General features: G+C 40.6%; 1 protein-coding gene across 11 annotated transcripts in view; it reads left to right on the forward strand.

Moving 5' to 3' along the window:
• Nucleotides 1-725: 725 nt before the first annotated feature.
• Nucleotides 726-26482, forward strand: part of FNBP4 (formin binding protein 4) — a 37181-nt gene continuing 11424 nt past the window's right edge. For 4 of the 11 annotated variants that reach the window (XR_010406867.1, XM_064576426.1, XM_064576430.1 and 1 more), the window contains exons 1-15: nt 726-1074; nt 1992-2084; nt 5005-5141; nt 5696-5882; nt 7539-7686; nt 7832-7952; nt 9550-9891; nt 10819-11029; nt 14654-14775; nt 15653-15757; nt 17346-17479; nt 18469-18656; nt 23382-23692; nt 23821-23965; nt 25607-25950. Coding sequence is in view for 10 of the 11 variants with exons in the window: in XM_064576426.1 (XP_064432496.1) it covers nt 846-1074; nt 1992-2084; nt 5005-5141; nt 5696-5882; nt 7539-7686; nt 7832-7952; nt 9550-9891; nt 10819-11029; nt 14654-14775; nt 15653-15757; nt 17346-17479; nt 18469-18656; nt 23382-23692; nt 23821-23965; nt 25607-25950 (2817 nt within the window). In the remaining variant the exon portion in view is untranslated. Of the gene's footprint in view, nt 1075-1486; nt 1539-1991; nt 2085-5004; nt 5142-5695; nt 5883-7538; nt 7687-7831; nt 7953-9549; nt 9892-10818; nt 11030-14653; nt 14776-15652; nt 15758-17345; nt 17480-18468; nt 18657-23381; nt 23693-23820; nt 23966-25606; nt 25951-26482 lie in introns of those variants that run through there. The other 7 variants (XM_064576427.1, XM_064576433.1, XM_064576429.1 and 4 more) reach the window with 7 other exon arrangements.

Here is a 26482-nt window from a genome sequence, read left to right on the forward strand (position 1 = left end):
TTTTGCCATGTGATACTGTATTCCAGCTAGTGTTCAACTGGTTGGCTCCAGAGGAGGGAAGAAGGGGACCGGGAGGGGACAGTGCTAAAGGAAGATAAATCTTTATAAAGCAGGTTGAGAATATCAATGGGCTAGATTGGGTAAGCTCCTGTATCCCATCGCAACAATTTAGGATTTTTCCTCGTATGCAGTACAACGTCTAGTGATTTTTTGCAGCTGATGAGCAACCCAATAGGAGACCTAAAATTTGTGCTCTAAAAAAAATTTACAAAAACATAAAAGACCCACAATTTTATTTAGCGTTCAACGTCATACCCAAAGCAAGCCACAATAATCGGGACAAAACTCTGGGAAAGGCCTGAAAAGCAGCACAGCTTCCCAAAGGCCAAAACAAAAACAAAGAAAATGAAAGAAAGAAAGAAAACAACAACGAACAGCCAGATGAGAATAGGGGCAAGATGGAGGACAAGGGGATAAAGAAAAGACTCTGCAAAAGACGCATGGGTGGAGTCCGACGTAATGTAAAGTCATTCTAACTCAGGCCCTTCCGCGCTATTGGCCTGACTCTCACTCTTTTTCTTTTTCCATTGGCTACTGGCTCCTTCAATGGATCAAAACAGCCAATCGCCTACCACCATGGGTAAAGCCCGCCCTTCCTCCCTCGGGGGGAGTACCAGAATAGCGTAGGGGACCCAAGGCGCTTGCGCGGGCGCGCGCTCCGCCGGTTAAAAGCAGATTCTCTCAGGAGGCGGTGTCGCGGTGCATGAATATTGATTACGCAGCGCCGCGCGGAGCGCCCGCCCCTCTCGGCTGGCCGACGCTCGCGGCTCGCGCTCGGGCTCGCGATGGGGAAGAAGTCCCGGGCGGTACCCGGCCGCAGGCCCATCCTGCAGCTCTCTCCGCCGGGGCCCCGAAGCAACACACCGGGCAGGGATCCGGAGCCGGAACCCGACACAGAACCGGACTCGACGGTGGCGGCGCCCAGCCAGCCAGCTCCGGCGGCGCCATCGACGACGACGACCACGGTGACTACTGCCGCCGCGGGCCCGGACGACTCGCCTTCAGAAGGTAAAGGTGTGCGAGGGGCCCCGGTACTTAGGTGGGGGCGTCCGAAACTCGAGCTCGGGGCTTGCGGCCTACGGCAGGGCCGTGGGAGGAAGAGAAAGCGGGGCGGGCGGGCTTCCTCCGCATCCGAGGCCTGCTGCGTGGGGCCCGAAGGGAGTACCGCTGTGGGCCCCAGGGCGGCGGAAGGGGCCGCGGCGCCGTGCGCGCCCGCCCCACTGACCTAGAGGCGCCATCTCTGGTGCAGGGCTTGGCCTGGCATCCCGAGTCTCCTCGACGTGCACCTCAGCTTTGCGTAACTTACGGGATATTTGTGAAAGTACGCGCTTCTCGTCCGAGGCCTCGTGACCGGGAACCTGGCCTTTAATACGCGTCACGTGCTTTTCCTTTCGTTTTTGTTGAAACCGAGAGGGACCCTTGAGAAGTGAGCAACCCCATTTTATTATGCCAGCCAAAGCGAACGTAACCCCAAATTGGTGGGTTCCCAAGTACTTGTTTGTCCCCAGAATGGTACTTGGATTAAGAGGAACTGTTCAGCGTTGCTACGGGGGCCAGATGCCCGAGAAGCCGCGACCGTTTCAGGCGCTAAAAAATCACGTTGGGTAGTTAATGCGGGGGGAGAAAAATGCTGTAGCTGTGTTGTAAAGGCCCAGTAGGAGCCCGGAGATTTATTGTGTGTGTGTGTGTATTTTTAAATTTTTGAATTATTTCAGATGTACTTTTACGTACCATAACCATAGTCTTAAAGTCACTGGTCACGTGCTTGTTTATCCTCTCCCAATTTGGGTCAGTGATGGATTTACACACCGTGTTTTCAAATTGGTGAAATTTAGACTTGGAAGGTGAAATCGAAGATTGTTTTGTCACCTGTAGTGATTTCTCTGGTCCACCGGCACACTAGTTTTCCTTTGTTCCTTTTTTAAATCCAGATGAACAGGAAGTGGTGGTGGAGGTTCCCAGAGTTGTTCAGAATCCTCCCAAACCAGTCATGACCACCAGACCTACAGCCGTTAAAGCAACAGGTACAATTTTTTTTCATGGTTTCTACAAGGTCTTTCTTTCATTAGGATCAAATTGGGTTTGTATATAAAATATTTTGTTGAATGTTGGGGCGCCTGGGTGGCTCAGTTGGTTAAGCGACTGCCTTCGGCTCAGGTCGTGATCCTGGAGTCCCGGGATCGAGTCCCGGGATCGAGTCCCGCATCGGGCTCCCTGCTCGGCGGGGAGTCTGCTTCTCCCTCTGACCCTCCCCCCCCTCATGCTCTCTGTCTCTCATTCTCTCGCTCAAATAAATAAATAAAATCTTAAAAAAAAAAAAATATTTTGTTGAATGCTTCAATGTTGCTAACTTATATTTCTCCCATAAAATGGAAATTTAAATTTTTTTTTTTTAAGATTTTATTTATTTATTTGACAGAGAAAGAGAGTACAAGCAGGCAGAGAGGCAGGCAGAGGGAAAGGGAGAAGCAGGCTCTCCGCTGAGCAGGGAGCCCGATGCGGGGCTCGATTCCAGGATCCTGGGATCATGACCTGAGCCGAAGGCAGACGCTTAATGACTGAGCCACCCGGGCGACCCTGGAAATTTAAAATTTTTGAAAATAAAAATAAATTTTTGTATCTGAGGGCTTGCTGGTATATATACTTTAACCAAAGTAAAATCTGTTGTTGGTTTTTCTCTGTACCCAAGATACTTTGTACTACTTTGCTTTTAATGCTGTTTTGTAGTTTTCTGGCTCCTCCACTAGCTTGGTGTTTTTTAGAGACATCAAGGATGTCTTTCATTCTGTGCATTTCTTTTCCAGCACAGTGCTTTGATTGGTACTTAGCGAATATTTGTGGAGCTGAAAATTGCTCTTATTAAATATTTTTTAAGCATTAAGGAATATTTGGATATGCAGGAAGTGCCAAGAATGTTAGTTTTTTTTTATTCTTTATATAATCTTGAAAGATCAAAATATGTTTTGTACTAAATATAACTGATAATAATTTTATTCTTTTCAGTTTGGAATTCTCTCTATACTGTATGAATACCCCTGAAATAATAGATGCTTGTTCTTCTCTCCTCCCATTTGCCACTTCAAAAAAAAGTTGTTAATGGGGTGCCTGGGTGGCTCAGTCATTAAGCTTCTGCCTTCTGCTCGGGTCATGATCCCAGGGTCCTGGGATCCAGCCCCGCGTCGGGCTCCCTGCTCTGTGGGAAGCCTGCTTCTCCCTCTCCCACTCCCTCGCTTGTGTTCCTGCTCTCGCTCTCTCTCTCTCTCTCTCTGTCAAATGAATAAATAAAATCTTAAAAAAAAAAAAATTGTTAAAATATGTTGTTGTTTTTTTTTAAAGATTTTATTTTTTTATTATTTATTTGACAGAGAGACACAGCGAGAGAGGGAACACAAGCAGGGGGAGTGGGAGAGGGAGAAGCAGGTGGGAGAGGGAGAAGCAGGCTTCCCGCGGAGCAGGGAGCCCGATGCAGGGCTCGATCCCAGGATCCCGGGATCATGACCTGAGCCGAAGGCAGATGCCCAACCGACTGAGCCACCCAGGCGCCCTAAAATATGTTTTTATAATATAGTAGAGCAAGCATATCTAATACCTCTAATACCCCGATGCGGGGCTCGATCCCAGGACCCTGGGATCATGACCTGAGCCGAAGGCAGATGCTTAACGACTGAGCCACCCAGGCGCCCCGCATATCTAATACTTTTATGCAGAAGAATATTATGGTAATAGGCATGTGAAATTCTCTAAGGAAAAATTCAGAGTAGCCTCTGAAATTAGATTAATAGACTACTATGATATTTTATTTTATTTTATTTTATTTTATTTTATTTTATTTTATTTTATTTTATTTTATTTTATTTATTTGACAGAGAGAGACAGTGAGAGAGGGAACACAAGCAGTGGGGAGTGGGAGAGGGAGAAGCAGGCTTCCTGTGGAGCAGGGAACCTGATGCGGGGCTCGATCCCAGGACCCTGGGATCATGACCTGAGCTGAAGGCAGACGCTTAACGACGGAGCCACCCAGGCGCCCTGTGTGAAAAAAATTTTTGAATTATTTTGAGGGGTATATTCTCAAAGATGGGATTATCTAGCTGAAAGAAACTTGAAGAGTTTTGTGGGTCTTGGTATATGTAACCAGATCATTTTCTTTTTTTAAGATTTATTTTATTTATTTGACAGAGAGAGACACAGTGAAAGAGGGAACACAAGCAGGGGGAGTGGGAGAGGGAGAAGCAGGCTTCCCGCGGAGCAGGGAGCCCAATGTGGGGCTCTATCCCAGGACCCTGGGATCATGACCTGAGCCGAAGGCAGACGCTTAACGACTGAGCCACTCAGGCACCCCAAAAAGATTTTTAATTTTATTTTTTTTTAATTTTTTTATTTTTTTAAAGATCTTATTTATTTATTTGAGACAGAGAGAATGAGAGAGACAGAGCACATGAGAGGGGGGAGGGTCAGAGGGAGAAGCAGGCTCCCTGCTGAGCAGGGAGCCCGATGTGGGACTCGATCCCGGGACTCCAGGATCATGACCTGAGCCGAAGGCAGTCGCTTAACCAACTGAGCCACCCAGGCGCCCAAGATTTTTAATTTTAAAAATTTCTTTGTTTCATCTACTAAATCCTAATTGGCTTGCTTGTTTGAGATGGACACAAAGCAACAAATTCTAACATCAAGATTTACCATGTGCTGTTTTGACAGAGTATGAGGTTGAATGATTGTGTATTTTGAGAAGGCTCTCAAGCAACTATGTGAATGATTTTATTAGCTCTAAGTGCATAATGTAATTTATACTTCTCTGTGGTAGTTCAGTGATGATTTATTTTGAGGTTATGTTCCAATCTGTAAAAGTAAATGTAAACTCTGAAGAACCATGTCATTTTTTCTTGAGTACTTCCTGGGGCATACTGGCATTGTTGTTATTAACATTGTTTACCATTTTGTTTCTAGGAGGTCTGTGCTTGCTTGGTGCATATGCTGACAGTGATGATGATGAGAGTGATGTTTCAGAAAAACCAGCACAGTCTAAAGAGGCAAATGGAAACCAGTCAGCTGATATTGATAGTACACTGGCCAACTTCCTAGCGGTTAGTGGTGCTTTTGTTTGGGTTTTTAGTTATTGAAGCCACTTTGGGACCTGGATCTCAAGTGGTTGGCCTACTTTTTTTATCAGTCTCTGTTTCCCCATCTCCCTTCTTTGCCCCTTCCATCTCTCTTCTTTAGTCCCTCCCCACCGCTCTCTTCTCTTTTTGTAAAGGTTGTAAGGAGGAGGAAAATGGAGAATTAAAGGGCTTGGGGAACTTTTATGTAATTGGAAGGTGAGAGTTTTGATTGGAGAAGCTGAGAACTGATTGTAGAGTTTTTTTGTTTTTTAAGATTTTATTTGACAGAGCACGTGCGCACAAGCAGGGGGAAGGGCAGGCAGAGGGACAAGCAGGCTCCCCACTGAGCAGGGAGCCTGATGTGGGGCTCGATGTGGGGCTCAATCCCAGGACCCTGGGATCATGACCTGAGCCAAATGCAGACACTTAACAACTTAGCCACCCCAGTGCTCCTAGAATTTTTTTTATGGTGATTGTCATTTCTTCAGTTTTCTGGTTTTGAGATTATTAAAGAATTTGTTAATGTTTTCATTCTAAAGGAGATTGATGCTATAACAGCTCCTCAGCCTGCAGCTCCTGTAGGAGCTTCTGCTCCACCTCCAACTCCACCTCGACCAGAGCCAAAGGAATCAGCAACATCTGCCCTTTCTTCTGCTACTTCAAATGGAACAGACTCAACTCAGACTACAGGGTGGCAGTATGATACTCAGTGTTCACTTGCAGGAGGTAAGTCTGATCCTTTGATTTTTAAAGAAATCTAAAGTGCAATCTTTAAAGGTGTTCTAGGCGTTGACATTCCCAAAGATGAAAACCCCTATCCTTTAGCCCCAGACTTTAGGATTCTGACCTTTTAAGTACACTGTTTAGAAGATGATAAGGAGGACTGTTTTCTCTGAGAATTACTAGGATAATAATTGTATCTTTTGAAAATAATTGCAAAAAATAAAATTGCCCTTTTAACGGGTTGCAGTTTATGCCAAGTGAATAATAAAAGCCATTATTTTAAAAATTCTTTTGGGCTTCAAGATACATTTTTGGACTGTCAAACTACTTTTTTAAGCCATGGTGCAAAGAGGATTTGAGGAGGAGGAGTTGGACCCCCAGGAGACATTTGACAGTGTCTGAAGATGTTTTTGGTTGTCAAAACAGGGGGTGGGAAATTGTTAGTGCATCTAGTGGGTAAAATCTGGGATGCTGAACACTACATAGGACTGCCCCCACTATATCAAAGAATTATCTAGACCAAATGTTAACGGTGCTAAGGTTGAGGAACCTTGTTAGATTATTAATGGCTTTAGAGCTGACTTGGGATATGAGGTCAGAATTGTGGAGAAATTAGTGCTTTTTTTCTTTTTTTTAAGTTTTTAATTCTAGTATAGCTAACATACAGTGTTATATTAGTTTCAGGTGTACAATATAGTGATTTAACAATTCTATCCATCACTCTGTGCCCATCATGATAAGTGCATTCCTTAATCCCCATTACCTATTTCACCTATCCCCACCCCCACCTCCTCTCTGGTAACCATCAGTTTGTTCTCTGTAGTTAAGAGTCTGTTTCTTGGTTTGTCTCTCTCTCTTTTTTTTCCCTTTGCTCATTTGTTTTGTTTCTTACATTCCACATGAGTAAAATCATACGGTGTTTGTCTTTCTCTGACTTACTTGCTCAGCATTATACTCTCTAACTCTGTCTGTTGTTGGAAATGGCAAGATTTCCTTCTTTTTTATGGCTGAGTAATATTCCATAGTGTATATATACCATCTTCTTTATCTGTTGATGGATACTTGGGCTGTTTCCATAATTTGGCTATTATAAATAATGCTGCTATAAACATAGGGGTGCATATTATCCTTTCAAATTAGTGTTTTTGTATGCTTTGGATAAATACCCAGTAGTGGGATTACTAAATCATAGTGTAGTTCTATTTTTAATTTTTGGAGGAACCTCCATACTGTTTTCCACAGTGGCTACACCAGTTTGCATTCCCACCAACAGTGTAAGAGGATTCTTTTTTCTCCACATCCTCACCAGCACCTGTTTCTTGTGTTTTTTATTTTAGCCATTCTGACATGTGTGGGGTAATATCTTGTTGTAGTTTTGATTTGCATTTCCCTGATGATGAGTGATGTTGAGCATCTTTTTATGTGTCGGCCATCTGTATGTCATCTTTGGAGAAATGTCTGCTCATGTCTTCTGCCCATTTATAATTGGATTATTTGGTTTTGGGGTGTTGAGTTGTAGAAGTTTTTTTTAATATATATTTTGGGTACTAACCCTTTATCAAATACGTCATCTGCAAACATCTCCCCCCATTCAGTAGGTTGTTTTTAGTTTTGTTGATGAGTATTTTGTGTTTTAAAATTTGTTATATTTTCTTCTAGTTGGAATTGAGATGGGAGATTGGCAAGAAGTCTGGGATGAGAACACAGGATGCTATTATTATTGGAACACACAAACAAATGAAGTGACTTGGGAGTTACCTCAGTATCTTGCCACCCAGGTACAGGGATTACAACATTATCAGCCCAGGTAAGAATAGACTTGAAAAAGAAATTACCTAAGAAGGAAGTTAGAGTCTTATCTTTGTTTTTAATATTTGCCTTCTGTTTCTCTTGCTAAGTATATATGTGTGTGTGTGTATGTATATATAGATTTTGTTTTGTTTTGTTTTTAGTTCTGTAACAGGTGCTGAAGGTAATTTTGTGGTTAATACAGACGTGTATACTAAGGAGAAAAACATTTCTGTTTCCAGTAGTAAAAGTGGACCAGTCATAGCCAAGCGAGAAGTTAAAAAGGTCAGTTTTACAACTTCTCTCATTTGCTTATTTCAGATCTAAAGAACTTGACTGTTACTCTGGCACAGATGTAGATGCCTTCTGTTGCTGTCTTAAAACCAGATGTGAAATAGGATAAACTCTGATTCTGAAAGCTTTATTTAATTTAATGTTTATGTTTAATACGTAGCATTTATAATAGTTATCCAGTTCAGTGGTTCTTTTGGAACTTTCGAATGCCACAGAGGGTCATTGTGAAGGATGTGGGAGCAGCAGGCAGGGCTTCAGATCTTCTCCACTTCAGAATAGCTCTATTTTGGGACCCCCACATAAGTTTTTTTTTTTGGAAAAAGATAAACTACCTTAAAAATTAAAAACTATTATTAGTAAAATGAGCATTTCTATAGTCTCATCAGTAAGACAAAGTAAGTTGTATTCTATAGTGTGTGTGTTGAATTTTAATTTATCCTGAGTTTTAAGTGATGGTTTAAATGGGGAGTGTATAGTAAAACGTACTTTCAGGAGGCGCTTGACTGACTGAAGTCAGTAGGTGGAGCATGCAACTCCTGATCCCAGGGTTGTGGGTTCAAGCTCCACGTTGGGTGTGGAGCCTACTTAAAAATACACACACACACACACACACACACTTACAGAATCATTTGGTCTTTATAACTCTAGGAAGGAAGTAGAGCAGCTCTTACCCCAATAACTTTACAAAAGTAATTTGTAAAGAAGCACTTTAAGGGGGCACCTGGGTGGCTCAGATGGTTAATTGTCTGCCTTCGGCTCAGGTCATGATCCTGGGGTCCTGGGATCGAGCCCCACATCGGGCTCCTGGCTCAGCAGGGAGCCTGCTTCTCCCTCTGCCTCTCCCCCTGCTCATGCTCTCTCTCTCTCTCTCTCTCTCTGCCTCAAATGAATAAATAAAATCTTAAAAAAAAAAAAAAAAAAGAAGCACTTTAAGTTTAATCACACATTTCATTTTAGAATTATTTCACTTTCCTCTAAATCACTTTTCTAGCATACTGCAGAAGAGTGGAGATTTATTCAGTCATATGTTGAGTTGACAAAACTCTGATCTTACTTAATTTTCAAATTCTGCTTCTGCTAACGTGCCTTTAGACTTGGAGAATAGCGGGGAGGATATGTATGAATTCCACCCAGAACTAGATTCTAGTTCAAACGCTGCTTTCCTAAAGTAACAATGTTTGCATTATGTTCATGTAAGAAAAATGGTACAACCATATGTACTAATCTGTTGGTAGTCAGTGGTTTTTGAGAATATCCAGTGATTGGGGGTGCCTGGGTGGCTCATTTGGTTAAGCATCTGCCTTTGGCTCAGGTCACGATCCCAGGGTTCTGGGATTGAGTCCCGCATCGGGCTCCCTGCTCAGCAGGGAGTCCGCTTCTCCCTCTCCATCTACCTTTCCCCCCTGCTCATGCTCTGTCTCACTCTCTCTCTCAAATAAATAAAATCTTTTAAAAAAAGATTATCCAGTGATTGAAAAATATAGTCCTTTTTGGCATGAACAAATTGAATATATATTCAGGTGAGGGTTTGGTTTTTTTTGGTCTTTTTTTTTTTTTTAGATAAATGAGACTAATTTATTCTTTATAGGAAGTAAATGAAGGAATTCAGGCTCTCTCAAATAGTGAGGAGGAGAAGAAAGGGGTGGCAGCATCACTGCTTGCTCCTTTGTTGCCTGAGGGAATAAAAGAGGAAGAAGAGAGATGGAGAAGAAAAGTAATTTGTAAAGAAGCAGAGCCAGTTTCAGAAGTGAAAGAAACAAGTACAACAGCAGAAGAAGCAGCAACTATAGTAAAACCACAGGAAATTACATTGGACAACATGGAAGACCCTTCTCAGGAGGATCTTTGCAGTGTTGTTCAATCTGGAGAAAGTGAAGAAGAAGAGGAACAAGATACCCTTGAGCTGGAGCTTGTTTTGGAAAGAAAAAAAGTAAGGTTTTGAAGCTTTTGTTATATGCTTTTCCTCTCTTGCATACTATTAGACTCTGGGATCATTGTGCTCAGTTAACTGCCATTAATGGGATTTTGTTTTTCTTAATCTTGTCTAGATATGTTTAAGCTTATGCAGTAAAAACTTGAACTGTGGAGTTCTTTTGGTTCCTGATGGTGCTTTTGATAGTTGACAACTAATAAGGACTGATACTGCTCTGATTTAAAGATAGCTGAATACAGTGAATAACTTTTATTTAGCTTCTTAACAAATGAGCATTGTAAATTCTTGGCGATAACTTGGTTTTTAACCCAACAGTTAAAGTACGGGTTGACTTCCACTGAGCACCTGTGGGATTGATCACATAGTTAAATGGGCCTTGTAAGATTAAGAGGAACTAATAATGTCATGTGCTTTCCTTTCAAAAAAGATGGTCCACAGGAAACTTTCCTGATCGAGAAATTGATTTTTACCTGTTTTCTGCCCTGATTTTTCTTGGAACAGTTTCACCTACTGCTACTTTGAATATGAAACAAAATCTTAATGGGTGTTATAAATAACAGCAGTATCTTCTTGAAGCTTTCCCCATTTTGCAAAATTTGAAGCTATGGAGAGGGACAAGCTAATTTAGGCTTTATCTACAGTGTTCATATATTGGAAAATTTGTCTCTTAGTGGATCTCTAAGACCCATCCCCTTCAAATCAGTATTTGTTAACTACAATCATGAATAAGCATTTACTGGATACTGATAAAAAAAATACAAGCAAAATGCTTGGCTCTGATGGGGAAATGTATTAAGAAAAACTTCCTGTCCTGAAAGGTTTTTAATTCTCATAATATGTGGTTATCACTCTTGGTATTCACAAATGCTTAAATGTTGATAAACAGCTACTGACACACTAACTTTTTTGTCGTGTTCATCCTAGGCAGAGTTACGAGCCTTGGAGGAAGGAGATGGTAGTGTGTCAGGGTCTAGTCCATGTTCTGACATCAGCCAGCCAGCGTCTCAGGATGGAATGCGTAGACTTATGTCTAAAAGGGGGAAATGGAAGATGTTCGTTCGAGCTACAAGTCCAGAATCTACCAGTCGGAGTTCTAGCAAAACTGGACGGGAGACTCCAGAAAATGGAGAAACTGGTAATTCGTGTTTTACTTTAAACTTTCAGGGTTGAAAGATATAGAGTAGAAATCCTTTCCCTTTTTTGGTTCCCTCTTAAGCAAAAAGGAGGAGATAACACTTAACCTTTTATGGAAGTGCTGGAAAGGAAGCTTCCTTTCACTTCTCTCCTTTTCCTACTTCACCTCTAGTGGAGGAGTAAGAGTTAAGATTTGCCATCAGTTGGGTTGTAGATTCACTACTGATTGGGGACTACCTCTTCCTCAAAAACAGAAAAGCAAGATTGACTCCTCTTTTTTAAAAAATCCTGCTACAGTAGTCTTGATCTGTATTAAGCCCACGGGCTCTCCTGAGCTCATTGTTTACAATTGGTAAGCAAGGCAGGCAAGGACCACCTCTGGCAAGCCCAGCCTTATCTCTCCTCTCTCTTTGTGTACAAGTTGCCCAGCCTCTGGTTAATTGTTCAGATGGATAGGTCCTTTCATAAGGACCCAACTTATCTCTGTTCAGGGTAATGTAGAAGAGAGAGACCCTGCTGCATCTTTCCAGTCTATTATCAGAACTAGTATCTTGGGATGCCTGGGTGGCTCAGTTGGGTAGCATCTGCCTTCTGCTGAGATCATGATCCCAGGGTGCTGGGATCAAGCCCCAAATGGGGCTCCTTGCTCAGCGGGGAGTCTGCTTCTGCCTCTCTCCGGGTTGTACTTTCTCTCTCAAATAAATGAAATCTTTTTTTTTTTTTTAAAGATTTTATTTATTTGACAGAGACACAGGGAGAGAGGGAACACAAGCAGGGGGAGTGGGAGAGGGAGAAGCAGGCTTCCCGCAGAGCAGGGAGCCCGATGCGGGACTCGATCTCGGGACTCCAGGATCATGACCTGAGCCGAAGGCAGTCGCTTAACCGACTGAACCACCCAGGCGCCCATAAATGAAATCTTTTTTTAAAAAAAAGAACTAATACCTTAATCTCCATTTGTCCCTAATTCTGTAGTGGAAAATTAGCAATAAGATTTGAGCACCAAACCTTAGTTGTGCATACCTAACAGAAGATACCTTTATAGCTATGGTTAAAAAACAACAAATAAAAAACACAGAAATAAGTAAATATAACATCCTTGTTTGAATTTTTTTCTTTTCAATCAACAATATAGAAGAATATGAAGTAGAAATCTTAAAAGTCCCCCTTCGTCTTTTCCCTATTCTCATTCCCTACCCCTGAAGTCTATTTTCTCTCTCTTTTTTTTTTTTTTTTTTAAAGATTTTTATTATTTATTTATTTGACAGAGAGAGACACAGCGAGAGAGGGAACACAAGCAGGGGGAGTGGGAGAGGGAGAAGCAGGCCTCCCATCCAGCAGGGAGCCTGATGTGGAGCTCGATCCCAGGACTCTGGGATCCTGACCTGAGCCACCCAAGCGCCCCAAGACTAGAATATTTTAGAGGGCAATTAGGATCTATCAAATTAAAATACATACCCCCCAAAATAAATTTAAAAAATAATAGTAAAAAAAATAAAATGTACATACCCCTTGACCTAGCAATATATCTCTAAGAATCTATACTATAACGACATTAAAATCTACATAAAGATATATATATACCGGGATGTTTATTGTTTTTATTGTTAAGTAACATAACAAATATAAAGAATGAAGTAAGCACTCAAGTAACTACAACCCAGCATTTTGGAGGACTATCACTGGCACTTCTGAAATTCACAGTGCCTCTGCTTTCACATCTACACCAGACATAATAATCTCTACCCCAATGGTGTTTAACCCCCGAGCCAAAGACAGATGCCCAACCAACTGAGCCACCCAGGTGCCCCAATTCTAATGTATTCTTGCAATTGAACACTAAACATCTAGTCTTAGGGGTGTCTGGGTGGTTGTTGGTTGGTCACCTGACTTCGGATCAGGTCGTGATTTCGGGGCCCTGGGATCAAGCCCCGCATCGGGCTCCCTGCTCAGTGGGGAGTCTGCTTCTCCCTCTACCTCTGCCCCTCCACCTGCTCATGCTCTCTCTTTCTCAAATAAAATCTTTAAAATATATATATATTCTAGTCTTAGAGCTCTAGTGGTGCTATAAATTGTTAAATTCTTTTTTTTTTTTTTTTTAAGATTTTATTTATTTATTCATGAGAGAGAGAGAGAAGCAGAGGGAGAAGCAGGCTCCCAAGGAGCAGGGAGCCCGATGCGGGGCTCGATCCCAGGACCCCGGGATCATGACCTGAGCCAAAGGCAGACGCTTAACCGTCTGAGCCACCCAGGCGCCCCAAATTGTTAAATTCTTGTACCTAGCACCAAATGTCAGATGTCCTTTATCTAACTATATCCTAATATACCGATTAATTATAAACAAGTGAGAGAGAAGTTGGTTTCAATTTGAAAATGCAGAAGGAATATTAATGATAAAGAGCAAGGCCATTATATATTGAGGTTAAGTACTTAAGGTAAACTTTTAGGCTAATAAAATCTATTGAAAGTGATATTAAAAAGTCACATTACTTCTTTAGATCAAGGATTAACAAGAGTCAAGAAAAAACTAAAATTTGGTTATTTTGTTAAAAAATGACTGATAACCTCATAACAGAATGATTTACATTGTATATGTGGATTGGTTTGGTAAGCAGGTGGTAAGCAGATATAATAGAGTTCATATCTATACTCCATTTAAGTTGATGGTAAGCCTCTTCTCTTTTGAAGATTCCCACTAACAGACATCACCAACCAGGAAGAGTAGGTGGGTCCACTAAAGATTGTCTGCAGGTCTTAACCAGTTTAGAAATAAAGTTATCAGTTAGTTTAAAATTAATGTTCCTCTGATTTTGAAAGCCGTTTTTTTCAAAACCCAGTTCATAAAGAACCCTTATATATCCTAGTTTTGATATGTAGCTTTTTTTTTTTTAAGATTTTATTTATTTGAGAAAGAGAGAGAGAGAGAGAGAGCATGATGGGGGGAGGGTGAGAGGGAGAAGCAGACTCTCCGCTGAACAGGGAGCCTGATGTGGGACTCGATCCTGGGACTCCAGGATCATGACCTGAGCCGAAGGTAGTCGGTCAACCAACTGAGCCACCCAGGCGCCCGATATGTAGCCTTTATTTTTTATTTTTTAAGATTTTATTTATTCATTTGAGACACAGAGCTTCAGAGAGAGCATGAGCAGAGAGAGAGACAGGGAGAGGAAGAAGCAGGCTCCCCGCCGAGCCAGGAGCCAGATGCGGGACTCGATCCCAGGACCCTGGGATCAGGACCTGAGCAGAAGGCAGACTCTTAACCATTTGAGCCATTGGTACCCCCTGATATGTAGCCTTTAAAAGTAATTAAAGCAGTGGTATTCTGGAATAGAAGATTAGAAAAAATAAAATAAACAGGTGAAGGAGAAAGGGAAAGCAGAGACTACAGGGTAATGTAAAACAAATTGTTATTTATAGACATTTTAAGAAAGGTGATTATAAAGGATAAAGTTTTTTGGCTTTATAAAAACAGTAGGTAGGTAAGTCTTTATGGCTTCTTTAATAAGGAAAACAGGCAAAGGGAAAAGAAATAACTTTTTTCAGATATCTCTGCTATAAGGGTAAGAAAATATATATGGGGATGCTATGTTAGTATTGGTCCTTTAGTTTCACGTGGTTTCTTTTGTAGTAATTGGTGCTGACACTTCAGAAAAAATAGATGAGAATTCAGACAAAGAGATGGAAGTAGAAGAATCTCCAGAGAAGATAAAAGTACAAACAGCACCTAAAGAAGAAGAACAGGATTTGAAAGTATGTATATTTTTTAATACAGCTTTAAAGGGGGCAACCATTAAAGTACATTTTTTATTAGCAAGTACAGTGATCTTTACTTATCTCCATATACAAATCATTTATGTAGAGTTAGGTGAAAAGGCCATATTTCGGGCTGAAACATTGAATTATAAGAGACTCGTTTCAGAGAAATTACCTAGAATTCTAAATGCTTTAATTGCTTTCTTAAAAGTTAAGCCCTCATTGGAAAGCAGTAACAGCTTATCAAATGTAGGCTTCTCTAGTTTGGAAGTACTGAAGAGCCTAAAAGTCAAAAATTTAATTCCTGTGTGAACTACTTGTCCTTACACAAAAGTAAATTTGGTTCCAGTTTTATTTCAAGCCTAATATTTTAAGAATTGGACCACGTAAGTATGAGGCTCTTTAAGGATGGTCTATTGGAAAAACTATTTAGCACATTTTTTTGACCTGAAAGAGTTGACTCAGTCACTGACTAGTTTACAACCATGTGAAAGGGACTGGGAGAATTAATTTTGTTCAGTGTGTAGGTAGTAAAAGCAATTAGTAATGCATAAATGATAGTTTGGACACTATTGGGAGTTGTATCATTTAACATCTATTTATACCTGTTGAATCCTGTGTTGTCTCAGAGTACATATGCATTTAATTTCTCTAGACTTGTCATTATTTATCACCTGTTATGTGAATTAGTTTACTTAGAATCTTGTCTTCTCCACATAACTCTTTAGATGCAGCTGTTCTCAAATGGGCTGTTTCTAGGCAGACCCATTTTTTTTTTTAGCATATTTAACAATAAATGAAAGATTTTACATAATACAGAAAATATTGCTGATTCAATTTTATTTCTTCCTTTTTTTTCTTTCTTGCATTACAGTTTCAGATTGGAGAACTGGCAAATACCCTGACAAGTAAATTTGAATTCCTAGGCATTAATAGACAGTCCATCTCCAACTTTCATGTGCTGCTCCTACAGACTGAGGTAATTTAGCCATTTTTGGTATAGTTGGTTTTTGAGTAAAGTGCTGTATGTGTGAGGCATTTGTTTTACTTGTTCTATTTATTTATTTTTTGAGGCTATGTTAGTATTGGTCCTTTAGTTTCACATGTATTAGTTTTATTTTTTTAAAGATTTTACTTATTAGAGAGAGAGAGTGAGAGATCACGAGCAGGGGGGAGGGGCAGAGGGAGAAGCAGACTCCCTGTTGAGCAGGGAGCCCGATCCGGGACTCGATTCTAGGACCCTGGGATCACGACCTGAGCCGAAGGGAGACACATAGCCGACTGAGCCACCCAGGCGCCCTGTCTTACTTGTTTTAATCCTAAATTTAAATTTTTAACATTGGTGCATATTTGAACCACCAGCCCAGGAAATAAAACTGTATTAGCTAAAACAATATATCAATTATGAAGATAAATACTGAGATTCTGTGTGTGTTGATACCACCTTCAGTGGGCATATATTTTATTAAAAAAAAAATTTGGAGAGGACACCTGGGTGGCTCAGTCAGTTAAGCATCCAACTCTTGATTTCAGCTCAGGTCATGAACCTCAGGGTGGTGAGATTGAGACCCACATCAGGCTCAGCGTTCAGCATCAAGTCTACTTGTCCCTCTCCCTTCTTCCACTTGTTCTCTCTCTCCTCCTCTCCCTCAAAGAGAGAGAGAGAGAGGAAGAAAGAAAGAAAAATCTTTTCTTTTAAATGTAAGCTCTATGCCCAACGTGGAGCTCGAACACAAGGCCCTGCGAACAAGAGTCACATGCCCCATGGGCTGTGAATGGGCATATATTTTAATGTAGACCTGTTTTCTAACAAAATTCTATTGATAGTGATCAGATGAGGCCATGTAATGTTGAAAGACTTTATAAGTGCTACAGGATTATAAATCTATTTAAGAAGAAAAGTTCTGAGGGCACCTGGGTGGCTTAGTTGGTTGGGCATCTGCCTTTGGCTCTGTGATCTCGGGGTTCTGGGATCGAGTCCTGCATTGGGCTCCCTGTTCGGCGGGAAGTCTGCTTCTTCCTCTGCACCTCTCCCTGCTAGTGCTCTCTCCCCTCACCCCCAAGTAAATGAATAAAATGTTTAAAAAAAAAAAAGTTCTGAGTCCTATTTGTAACCTGTATAGTTTACAGCATGGCAGGTTACAATTAAGGAACCTCCTGTAGGAAACTGACTTCCCTAAGGACTGAACCTTTGTTTTTGATGAAGAACATTACTGAATTGAATGAACTATCTACCAAGCAAAGGTAAAATTGCTAGGGAATTAATATAGTCCAAAAGGGAAAACAAAACTGCGACTCATTTTCACAGATACTGGAGAGTTGGCAGTGTAGAAAGTACTGGAGTCCAGTGTAGTTTTTCAGAACTCTGCAGAGCAAACAAGAATTTTTATGAAATTAAGATGGGATTTCTTTTTTCTTTCTTTTTTTGGGGAGGGTCTTCTCTCTTTTTGTGAGAATACAGTAATTGATAGAGTAATACAGTATGGACCAGAAGACATTTTTCTTTTATTTCTGCCTCCTGACATAACAAGAAATCTTTAACTTATTTCTCCATTTCTTGATTCTAGACTCGGATTGCAGACTGGAGGGAAGGGGCTCTTAATGGAAACTACCTTAAACGAAAGCTTCAGGATGCAGCAGAACAACTAAAACAGTATGAAATAAACGCCACTCCTAAAGGCTGGTCCTGCCACTGGGACAGGTACGCACTCTTCTCCCCTTTTCACCTTTCACCTTTGACATCTCAGACATGATTTGTGATCACCACCACCTGACGACATGACAGCCTGTCTGGAGACTGAGAGCAGCTGCGGTTAGCGGTGCTGGGCAGGCAAAGCACCGCAAGCACTTACAGAGTTTGGGCCAGCCACACGGAGAAACAAAAAGCAATGTTTAAAGTGTTCCATGTAACGGATTTTTTCCCAAGATGGACAAAGCTGGTTTTTACTCTCCAGAGTGTTGTTGCACGGAGTAGGGCGGGCTTGGGGGTTAAGCGCATGCGAGAGCTCTGTGCGCTTTACAGGACCTCTGGAAGCAACTACTCCTGATTAACCTCGGTGAAGTTAAGGAAAGCTTCGTACCTGAAGATGTGAATGAAGAACAAGATTACTATCTTCTGCCAGCAGGTCAGATGAAAACATTTCTTTTTATATTTGGCTTTTCTTGATTTTTTTTTTTCGTTATTTGAAATCTTTGCTCTTTTATTTTTCAGCTCCCAGAACCTCTCCCTCTCTTTAGCTTTCACTGTGTTTGATATCAAGAGTATGAAATGTGAATTCCACGGTCCAAGAGGGGAAGAGTCACCTTTCGCAAACTTCGTTGTTCTCTTCTTTGGAAGGGAAATTAGTGTTCTAGGAGATTGAGTCCCTTCGTTAATGAAACTTGAAACCCTGTTAAGCATTGGCAAAAAAAAAAAAAAGAAAAGTGTGAGAGGTGTTTCCTAAGTCATCTGTTGGAATGAGAGGGCTCAGGGCTGTATTCACAGAGTTGCTGGCAGTGCAAATAGCTTTGAATTATCCTTGGTTCTTCATCCTCAATTGTCAAAGCTCTTTGTTGCCTTTGTGAATAGCAGTCCATTAAGAAGAGGTTCGTCCCTGTGAGAGCAGACTGCTGTCCTGGGACAGGACCAAATGGAAGTGTCTTTGTAGGAGAATGTGTCTTAAAACCTGTGTTTTCTTTCTTGTAATTTAGGGATCATAGACGATATTTCTATGTAAACGAACAGTCGGGCGAGTCTCAGTGGGAGTTTCCAGATGGTGAGGAGGAGGAGGAAGAAAGCCAAGCACAAGAAAGTAGAGACGAGACTCTTCCTAAACAGACCTTGAAAGACAAAACTGGGACTGATTCAAATTCTGCAGAATCCTCTGAGAATTCCACAGGTGGGACAATTTACCCTGTACTAATTGGAGAGAAATAATTTTAGAGAAAAAAAGACTTGTATTAATTGATATCCTAAAAGAAAAAAATAATTCAAATCATAATATAAATTTCTAGTTAAAAAATAGTGGCTTGACATAAAATTGCAAGTTAATACTGAAGAAGACTAAGGCAGTGACTGCTTGGAAATCAGCATACTATTAATATCAGACTTTGCTAAAACGTGAAATGATGAGCCAACATACTTTGATTTTATTTTATTTTTTTTAAAGATTTTATTTATTTATTTGAGAGAATGAGAGAGAGAGAGCATGAGAGGGGGGAGGGTCAGAGGGAGAAGCAGACTCCCTGCTGAGCAGGGAGCCCGATGCAGGACTCGATCCCGGGACTCCAGGATCATGACCTGAGCCGAAGGCAGTCGCTTAACCAACTGAGCCACCCAGGCGCCCTATACTTTGATTTTAAAAGAGTGTCCCATAGGTGCTCCCATCTACTTGTTAGATGGGTTGCTTCCCGATTCATGCATCATTTAATAAAGCCAATTAGATCTCAACAACAACAACAAAAGGATTGTCCTATAACCACTCTTTATGCTACAGACGAAGCTGTGTATCCACTAACAAGAATGCAAATTAAAGTTAAGGAACTAGTAGCTGAATTGTCAATATCTGTGTGGGGTGATAATAGGAGATTTTGTTCTGCCTTTCTACAGAAAACTTTGTTGATATTGCAGCCTCATTTTTCACTCCACTCGTCTTCAAGACGTACGGTTGCTACAAATTAAAATGTTCGGAAGAAATGGTATGAAACTATGATCATTATTTCAGAGAAGCAGAATAATTGATGGGGTGGAAATTGCCAACAATATTCTAGTATAAAACAATCAGGATGGCTCTCAGCCTATTTAAAGTTTTCGTAGAGGTCTTTAGTTGTATACATTTAAAAAAAGGCTTTCATAGCTCCTCAGTTACTCTTGAGAGTCTGAGAGCTTCTCTAAAGAGAAATTGCTTGATTTCCACATTATGGAAGATTCATTTTTCCCCCTCTAAATCCACCATTCTTGAAATAACAAAAATAAGTGAATAGTGAAACATAGTCAAGACTATGATCAGCAACCGTTTTGATCTAAAAAAACTGGTAGCTATTTGTTAAAATGATAGATGAAGCAAGAGCCTATGGTTTGCTTTTAAAATAATAAACCTTTGAAGATAAAGACACGGAATTTGTTGGTAATGTAGGAAGTGAAGAGCTGAATTTTTTTTGTCCTCTGCTTATCAAAAATGATACTTTATTCATTTGGCTCCCTGATCCAATCAAAAAGTTTTGATAATGTACCAAATGAAAGTGATCATGTTACCAAATGATTCTGTTTATTTCTTAAATAGCGTAGGGGTAATTATCAAATCACTGAATAAAAAGCCACGTTTGGCTGCAGTGATAATTTTGCACATAGCAAAAGGATGTTTTTTTTCTACTTTATATTTTAGAAATACATTTTCTCAAGTTATAGGGTATTTTACTTAACATTTTCAGGAAGAGATTTTCTTTTGATTTTTTTTTTTTCCCCCTCATTCTTTTGGTAGTAATGATAAATATGTCTCATAAGTTGGTTTTATCATTTGTTTGCTTTTCAGTAGTTAGTGAACTGAAGAGGCTTGATGGTGGTTCTGGGAAGGAGGCTCCACTCCTGACCTGACCACTATCTAATGTCCGTTGTATGTTACAGAGCTGAATATTCTAGAAATACCAACTCTTTTAAGTGTTCTGTGAACACCTTAGAGTTAAAGTTATTTTTTCCGTTTGTTGATGACAAACATCGTTGGATACCGTGTGGTAAAGGGAAGACTTGGAGACATTCCTGTCTGATTAAAACAAAACTAATTATGCTGTAGGAAAAAGCCACTGATAAATCTGCTTATATTCTTAAGCCTCTTTAATGAGAGCCACTAAAACTTGATTTAAATAAAACCCAAATCTTGTACTAAGGTCTTTGGGATTTAAGAGTATTTCTGATCACTATTTTAAGCCTATAAAGAAAGTTTATTTAATATATTCTGTTTCTTATCTCAGCAGTGGTAAATACCATCTTTTCAAGAAAAATTACTACATTGTGTAGAGCAGGGAAATTTCCAAGTTCTGTTCATTTTTAATCCTTGTTCATTGTTTGAATTTAACATCATGTCTCTAAAGACAAGTGATATTTGAAGATATCTAGTATGTCTGTCTTATTAGGCTTTGTCACTTAGGTTAAATTTAGCTGCTTTTCAAAAGTCTGTGAAACTATTTTTTGTATAAGTTCCTGCTTTAAATTGCTAAATTGGCCTCTTGGTTCAAAAAAGTTTTCTCTTTGGAGGAATATAGGAAAACAGTAAAGGAAGCCTGCCTTCAAATAAAAACAAAGATGCATAGAAAAAATAGGTTCGTGAAGAGCTCAAAATTTGTGTCCCCACACTGTTCTAAGCCTGTAGTTTTCAGATTTATTAGCGTGTAATAAAAGCTGTGTTTACCTTTAATCTCTCCTTGACTTCAGACTTAAATGTTGTCTTTAAGTGGCAAAATAATACCACCAACAGGGTTATATTTAGAAACAAAGAGAAGCATCACGTAATAGGACATCCTTGGATACTCAGAGATTTCTTAAGTTCTTTGTGTTTAAGCTAAAGGAGATAATTATCAGTATTAAGACACAGCTTTTGTGTTTTGAGCAAACTTAGTGTGCAATTGTGATATTAACCAAAAATGCTCCTTGTTTGCTGCTAAATTTATCAAGTCCAGTTTAGCTAGAATTCTGATTATCTGTTGGAAGTTGTAAACCACTTTATTAATCTTGAACCTATATTTCCTTGAGTTGCTTTGCATAGCAGCACATTATCATCATAAACATATTTGTTATTGCATTATGCTTCTAGATGAGAATATGTAAAATTCAGCTTACTAATTTACCTACCAAATGTTGTTGAAAGTTTAGAAGAAAGTTTGAGAAGTTATTAATTTTGGTATTTATTACCTTAGTTGTGATGTAATCTTGATGTTCTATTATTATGTGATAAAGTAGACTGCTTGGTCATACCCAGACTTTATTCGTCTAAAAGTGTGTAAATTCATATTAGATATGACCAAATATAAAAGTTAAATGAGGCAGTTGAAGTCTTTTAGCTGGAAAACTGCATTCTTGTTTTCTGGTGAATATTTTTTCAGTGCTCTTTTCCTTTAAGTAAGCAACTTCTCAAAATAATTATAGTAACCATGTGAATCATCTTAAAGTCTTTTATAGTAATATATATCTGCTCCATAAAAACTAAAGCTGTCCTAAAAGCCAAATGGTTTATGGTAGCTTTGGTTTTACCTTGGTGAGAACCAGTGTGGTGTCTTGAGGCAACCAAGGTAAAGGGTTGTATCATTGTTGAGAGCCTTTTGTAATAGCACCCTTATTTAACCCAGATTACCACTTTTGACCATGAAATTTAACAGGTGATTGCATTTGGATCTCTACTCCATGAGAAGTGAGATTTATTCACCTGTAATTTCTAAAGCTCTTAGACCCCTGGCATTTCACCAGGTCTTCTTGGTAAAATAGCACTAGACTAGGAGTCAAACCTGGCCACTGAGAGCTGTATGATCTTGGGCAAGTCATTTCCCTCCTGGGTTTCATTACCTTTGAAATGAGAGAGTTGAACTAGATGATTTCTCATGTCTCTTCTACTCCTAAATTCTATGATTTTTAGGGAGAAAATTCCCTTCAGCATTCCTGGGATATATATCTAATAGTCCCATATATTGTGAAACTTCCCTATTGACGATAAAGAGGGATGGGGAAGGCTACAAGTAAGTATATGCTCCTATTTTCTCTAATCCTTAAAGCTTTTCCCAGGAGAGAAAGGACAGTAACTAACTGGCTTTTGCAGAATTTAAGGAAAACTGATTCTGCAACCTTTTAGCTATAATTTCTTAACTCAGACTCCAGCATCAGTTCACATCCTCTGCATCTTCAGACACCTCTTTTGTGTGTGCCTTCATTATCATTTACCTTGAGGATTTGTTGTTCTAAATTTCCCTTTTCTCATTACAGAAATTAAAAAAAAATTACCTTCCTGATTTGTGTTGCTGTGATTTAGCAAATGTAATTCATACAAAGGTGCAAAGGAATGATAGAGTTGACAAGAACACCTTGCAAATGGATTTTTAAAATGTAGTAACTCAAATTAATTAAAATAGGTAGAATTCGAAATAGGTGTGAATGAGTACTCTCTGGGTCATCCCCAGTCCGTCATCTAGCTCACTAAAAAATAAAACAACATGGAATCAGTATTGCAGATGCACATTATTCATTCCCCTCTTCTCTTTTGAAATAAAAAAGACCCAGAGTGTTGCCTTCTACTTGTGTGTGTTGAAACTGTGAATGTTTGAAATAAAAAACTTCAGGTTCAAATGACCAAATTTCTCATTGAGTTGATGTGGTGTGCTTCATTTATTCATCCATAAATCTGGACCCAAAGAACGAGACTAGTATATAACATAGCTGGGGCGAGTGCTAACTGTGAGGTTCATAAAATCATCATTCCATGGTAGTCATTTTTTAACTGAATTGCTTAATATTTCAGTGACCTCAATGTAGAGTAGATGCCTGTGGGTCAGATTTTGTCTCACTAGTCACTTGAACATTGCTGTGGATATAAGCCACAGAGTTTTTGCCTTGCCTTTTCTCTGACTCCTGTTTGTTTTCATAGGTTCTCTTTGTAAAGAGTCCTTTTCTGGCCAAGTTTCTTCATCATCGCTCATGCCACTTACTCCATTCTGGACCCTCCTTCAGTCAAATGTGCCTGTGCTCCAACCTCCTTTACCTTTGGAAATGCCACCACCCCCACCTCCACCCCCAGAATCCCCTCCTCCCCCTCCCCCTCCCCCTCCTCCTGTAGAAGATGGTGAGATCCAGGAGGTAGAGATGGAGGATGAGGGAAGTGAGGAGCCTCCTGCCCCAGGAACAGAGGAGGATACTCCATTGAAACCCTCGACACAAACCACGGTTGTAACTAGCCAGGTGAGAAAGACTGTGGGGCTTTTTGAAGACACTCTGGGGACTGGGGCATGATTTGACACCATGTTTTATTTTAGAAGAGGACGTTTAATCAGGGCTTTCAGCCACTAACTAGATTCTCTGTGTTTCAGAGTTCGGTTGATTCTACCGTCTCTAGTTCTCCTTCCACTAAAGCGATAAAAAGAAAAGCTACAGAAATTAGTACTGCAATAGTTCAGAGGTCGGCTACCATTGGTAGTTCTCCAGTGCTCTACAGCCAGTCAGCTCTAGCTACAGGTAAACGTTGTGATTGAGATGTTTTCCTCAGTGTGTTCTATCTTTGCTTTCAGGATTAGATGTCATAAAAGGCTTTTAGATGTCATGTAACGGCTTTTCATTACTTTGTTAAGTAGGCGCCACACCCAGTGTGGAGCCCAGTGTGGTTCTTCAACTCGACAACCTTGAGATCAAGAGTCCAACACTTAACCACTGAGCTACCCAGGCACCCCAGAGGCTTTTCATTTTGAAGTACATGTTTCTTGCAGTTACTAAGAACTACTATGTATTCTTCCAGATTGTTTTCTGTGCACTTAACATGATTTCAGTAATTTTAATGTTTAAGTACCTTAATGCTGGGGCGCCTGACTAGCTTAGTCAGTAGAGCATACAACTCTTGAGCTCAGGATCATGAGTTTGTTTATTTATTTAAGATTTTATTTATTTGTCAGAGAGAGCACAAGTAGGGGGAGCGGCAGGCAGATGGAGAAGCAGGCTCCCCGCTGAGCAGGGAGCCCGATGCGGGACTCGATCCCAGGACCTTGGAATCATGACCTGAGCCGAAGGCAGATGCTTAATCAACTGAGCCACCCATGTGGGTTCCAGGACCATGAGTTTAAACCCCATGTTGAATGTAGAGCTTACTTTAAAGAAATAGGAAAACAAAAAAAAAGTACCTTATTGCTAAAGTATTCAGAAACATTTTGCTACCAGAAAATGTGGCTCTATCTATTTATCTTCTATCTATATTTAAAGGTTTTATTTAAGAGAGAGCCCGCGCACACGAGAGAGAGCACAAGCGATGGGCAGGGGCAGAGGGAGAAGCAGACACCCCGATCAGCAGGGAACCCAATGTGGGACTCCATCCTAGGACCCTGGGATCATGACCTCAGCCAAAGGATGCTTAACTGACTGAGCCACCCAGGTGCCCCTGTGGCTACATATATATATATATTTTTTTAAGATTTTATTTATTTGACAGAGACACAGCGAGAGGGGGAACACAAGAAGGGCGGAGTGGAAGAGGGAGAAGCAGGCTTCCCGCAGAGCAGGGACCCGGATGGTGGGGCTTGATCCCAGGACCCTGAGATCATGACCTGAGCCGAAGGCAGATGCCTAATGACTGAGCCACCCAGGCACCCCTATATAATTTTTTCAAGATTTATTTATTTCGTTTAGAGTGGAGTGGGGAGTGAGAGAAATCCTCAGGCAGACTCCCTGCTGAGCGTGGAGCCCAGTGCAGGGTTCCGTGTCACCATCCAAAGATCATGACCTGAGTCAGACGTTTAACTGACTGAGCCACCCAGGTGCCCCGTGGCTGTATTTTTTGAGGAAAAGGTGTACTGACATTTTGTAAGTGATCTAACCCCCATGTCTCTTTTCCGTCTTTTCCTTGTTTTTGCTTTGTCATAAGGTCCTTTTTTTTTTTTTTTTTTTTTAAGATTTTATTTATTTGACAGACACAGCAAGAGAGGGAACACAAGCAGGGGGAATGGGAGAGGGAGAAGCAGGCTTCCCGCCGAGCAGGGAGCCCAATGCGGGGCTCGATCCCGGGACCCTGGGGTCATGACCTGAGCCGAAGGCAGACGCTTAACGACTGAGCCACCCAGGTGCCCCTCACAAGGTCCTTCTTACAGTTTCACTTTATGTTTTCCATGTTAGGTCACCAGGCAGCAGGGATTGGACACCAGTCTGCAGGGATTGGACACCAGGCAGTATCGGTTAGCCATCCAGCAACAGGAATGGGTCATCAAGCTAGAGGAATGAGCCTACAGTCAAATTACCTAGGACTGGCCTCAGCTCCTGCAATTATGAGCTATGCTGAATGTTCTGTCCCAATGGCAGTGACTGCTCCCACATTGCAGCCAGTCCAGGCCCGAGGTGCTGTGCCTACCACTGCCATTATTGAACCACCACCACCACCTCCTCCTCCTCCTCCTCCACCACCACCACCAGCTCCTAAAATGCCACCACCTGAGAAGACCAAAAAAGGAAAGAAAGATAAGGTATAGTAAATCTGCCTAAGTTTCTATTTAAAAAAAATTTTTAGAGCGCCTGGGTGACTCAGTCGGTTAAACATCTGCCTTTAGGTCACGACGTTAACTGACTGAGCCACCTAGGCGCCCCACGATTTTATTTATTTATTATCCATTCTGGCAGTATACGACTTTTAATTGGAGAGTTTCATTTATATCAGTAAATTACTAAATTTATTATCAGTAGTTACTAATATGGAAGGACTTACTGTTACCATTTTGTTGCTTGTTTTCTGTATATCTTAAAAGGCTTTTTTTGTTCTCATTTCTTCCCTTACTGCTGCCTTTTGTGTTTAGTTGAATTTTTTCAGTGACACATTTTGATTCCCTTGTCATATCTTTTTGCATATATTTTATGCATATTTCTTTGTGATTATGTGGGTATTATATATAATGTGCTAAAGTTATAATACTCTGTTTTAAACTGATACACTCCATTGCAGACAAAAGCTATACAGCTGCACCCCACTCCATTATTGGTGTTATAAATTACATCTTTATA

The sequence above is a fragment of the Mirounga angustirostris genome, unplaced genomic scaffold (genome assembly GCF_029215605.1).
Source record: "Mirounga angustirostris isolate CCGP_5_RB_7025 unplaced genomic scaffold, mMirAng1.0.hap1 SCAF_13, whole genome shotgun sequence".
Taxonomy (NCBI): domain Eukaryota; kingdom Metazoa; phylum Chordata; class Mammalia; order Carnivora; family Phocidae; genus Mirounga; species Mirounga angustirostris.